Source organism: Gavialis gangeticus, unplaced genomic scaffold (assembly GCF_001723915.1).
Source record: "Gavialis gangeticus isolate Ggan-Ray unplaced genomic scaffold, GavGan_comp1, whole genome shotgun sequence".
Taxonomy (NCBI): domain Eukaryota; kingdom Metazoa; phylum Chordata; order Crocodylia; family Gavialidae; genus Gavialis; species Gavialis gangeticus.
The window spans coordinates 185,282,777-185,285,621 of record NW_017729032.1 but is presented as its reverse complement, the minus strand read 5'-3'; the positions used below and the strand labels follow the sequence as shown (position 1 = coordinate 185,285,621).

At 36.8% G+C, this 2,845-nt stretch overlaps 1 protein-coding gene across 1 annotated transcript in view; it reads right to left on the bottom strand.

The window, feature by feature from the left end:
* PHEX (phosphate regulating endopeptidase homolog, X-linked) overlaps positions 1-2,845 on the bottom strand; it is a 192,918-nt gene that overhangs the window by 46,387 nt on the left and 143,686 nt on the right. Inside the window, exon 14 of the mRNA XM_019524133.1 lies at positions 1,528-1,631. Within this exon, the coding sequence (XP_019379678.1) occupies positions 1,528-1,631 (104 nt within the window). The remainder of the gene's footprint in view (positions 1-1,527; positions 1,632-2,845) is intronic.

Sequence of the window (2,845 nt, the reverse complement as noted above, 5' to 3'; positions counted from 1 at the left end):
CCCCCCCCCCCCAAACCACCCCTTACCTCCCCCCACAAGCAGGCAGGCTGCCAGCCAGGGCTGCTCTGACCTGGCTCAACTTGCTGCAACCCTGGGGGCACATATCAACATGCATATAGACATGCCCAGGAAGACCTACAATCTCACTCTATGTGGCCATTAGATTTCTATATATCTTTTCTTAAATCTGGTTTTTAATATTGCATGCAAGACAAAGTCAGAAGAGAACTGATCTACCAGACTAGGGCATGAATAAGGTGATAGAGAAGCTGCCTTCAGGAAATCTTTGAATGAAAGGAGAAAAAAAAAAATAGGATAAGAGAGAAATTATTCAGTCTCCCACTGAACAATTCCTTATTTTTTAAGCATCCCAGTGATGTGACAGTTCTCAGAGTATGGCCCTAAAGGTATACATTTCAGAGATTACATCCCAATTAATTTCCTTCTAGTTGAATTTTTCCATCATGCTAAGAACTTATTCAGTGCACATTAGTGCAACTAAAATTCCTTTCAAGAGAATGAAAGATAAAAAATGTTTATCTCCATTTCTGTAAGAAAGCAAATATTATTTCACTGCTCTATGGGAGCTTATATTGGACAAAGCAAATATATTATTATGATCTAGCTGTGGAATCCAAGGATATCGCAGAGTCTTCAAAATTATCCCTTCAGGATTAACCTTTGCAATTTTAAAGGAGCATGTGCATGAGATTTTAGCTGTGAATATTGCCACTGAAGTTAAGCTGCTAAAAGTCCTTATATTATGTTTAAAAAAATAGAGGGCCACATTCTTAGTACTGTAGTAAGAAATATAATGCCTTACCCATAGAGTAGATTCACTGAAGTCAAGAAAACCACCCAGGAAATAAAATACAAACCAATGTGTGTAAGGATATCAGAGTTTATAGAGAGATAAGATCAGCACAGTGATGCCGAGGTGCTTAATTTAAATATATATTTTTATGTACAAGGGCTTATTTTAAATAACATGATTAGACTATCTTATTTCTGTTTATGTTTTAATTAGCATTATAAGGATTTGATTATCCACCAGTAAGAAAAGAGAACTGATTACTTGCATGTGTTCCGGCATTCTGTATGTTCTCATGGCTTTTTTTTTAAATAAATTTTAAAACATTAAATTAAATTAGTTCTCTTTTATTCCACATCACTACTATCAGCAGCAGGTAACTAATAATGTTGTCTGCTAATAGTAATTACTAATTATCTCTTAATAGCAATTCTATTCATAGAAAATGTATTACATAAAATTCCCTGCTGTGTCATTCCAAATTTTTACTGTGACAAAAAGAAATAATCCAATTTTAATTGAAATTCCATTACCATTTTTCATTAAATTCAAACTTTAAGCTCTATGCATATGAATAGTGTGTGCTAAATCATCACCACCCCAAACTTTTACAAAAGATTTTAAGCATAAAAACACTTATATGCATTTCTGCATAGTTGATTTTTCTTCTTTTGTAGTATTTTTCCAACATACACGTGTGACATTTGTTTACTCACTCAGTTTTTGGAACTTCTTTTCTAAGCCAATAGAAGTCAGACTGGGCCGTGTACTTGCGGGTCTGTAGTACATTGCCGAAATAGTCATTTTCTGAAAATTTCATCTGTATAAATAAATCATAACCATTGCTGAAACATGACCAACAGATATAAAGAGGACATAATTTTTTTTAAAGGATTTTTGACATTAACATGACAACCACATAGTTTTTAGCTGTAATTGTTAAGGTAGTGACATTATTCACACTGCAAGACCTAGCAAAAAGTTCACACCATTGCACACAGCTGCCCAAGAATCTCTGCGCAGAAAAATACTTGAGAAATCTTGCTTCAGATAAAGGTCATGATCAGTCCCGAAGAGGAGGATATTCAGTACTCTGCACCCTGCTTTGGGAAGCAGGATAGTTTCCCAGTAAAGACACTGGAGACAGTTTTAGGAGGTCTGGGTCCCACCCTGTCTCAGAAGCTAAACGAGCTGCCCTAGCACTTCACCTGTAAAACTGAAACAAGCAATTTTTGTCCATCTTAACCAGTTATACTGTACACTTCTTGGGAACATACCATCTCTTACAATGTATTTGTACAGCAACTAGCATGATGGGTCCTTGATATTCTGAGTAGGCCTCACCTCACACGCTACTATAATACAAATAATCCAAGTGTATCCCAAATTTAGACCCAAATAAGTAATTCAAAAGATAAGACCACATTCACAAGTATGCAAGAATTAGGGTGCTTTACCTTTGAAGACCAGATATATACCATATTTAATTGAACAGAAGATGAGCCTCATTATAAGATAATCCCGAATAATTAGATTCTATATATGAAAAATGTATATATTGGTTACCATTTTCCAGGTATAGAGTCTAATTATTGGAGGTTTGCCTTGAATTTATCCCCCTCCCATTGCTAGAGCAGGGAAAATAAAATGAGGGGATTAAGTAGCCCTTTGCTCTCTGCTTCCCCCCAACTCTTTTCCCTGATAGTCTCTTCCCCTTCCCCTTCCTATCATATCCTGCTCTCCCTGAGCATGTGGAAGCAAAAATAAATTTGAAAAACAACCATCTTGAAATTAAACATGGCTGTAGCAATTTGCATGTAGTAACCATAGACTCGGTTCCTTCAGAATTTATGCAAATTGTGGCACAGATACCCCATAAACCCACATTTAAGGAGCATTTTTGACATCTACAGTAAAATCCCTCTTATCCAGCACAAGTGGGGAATGCAGGGTGCCGGGTATCCAAAAATGCCAGTTACCTGAGCCAGTGGTTTTTGGCTGGACATGGAGTGGGAGAGGGGGGTGGGGGGGAGG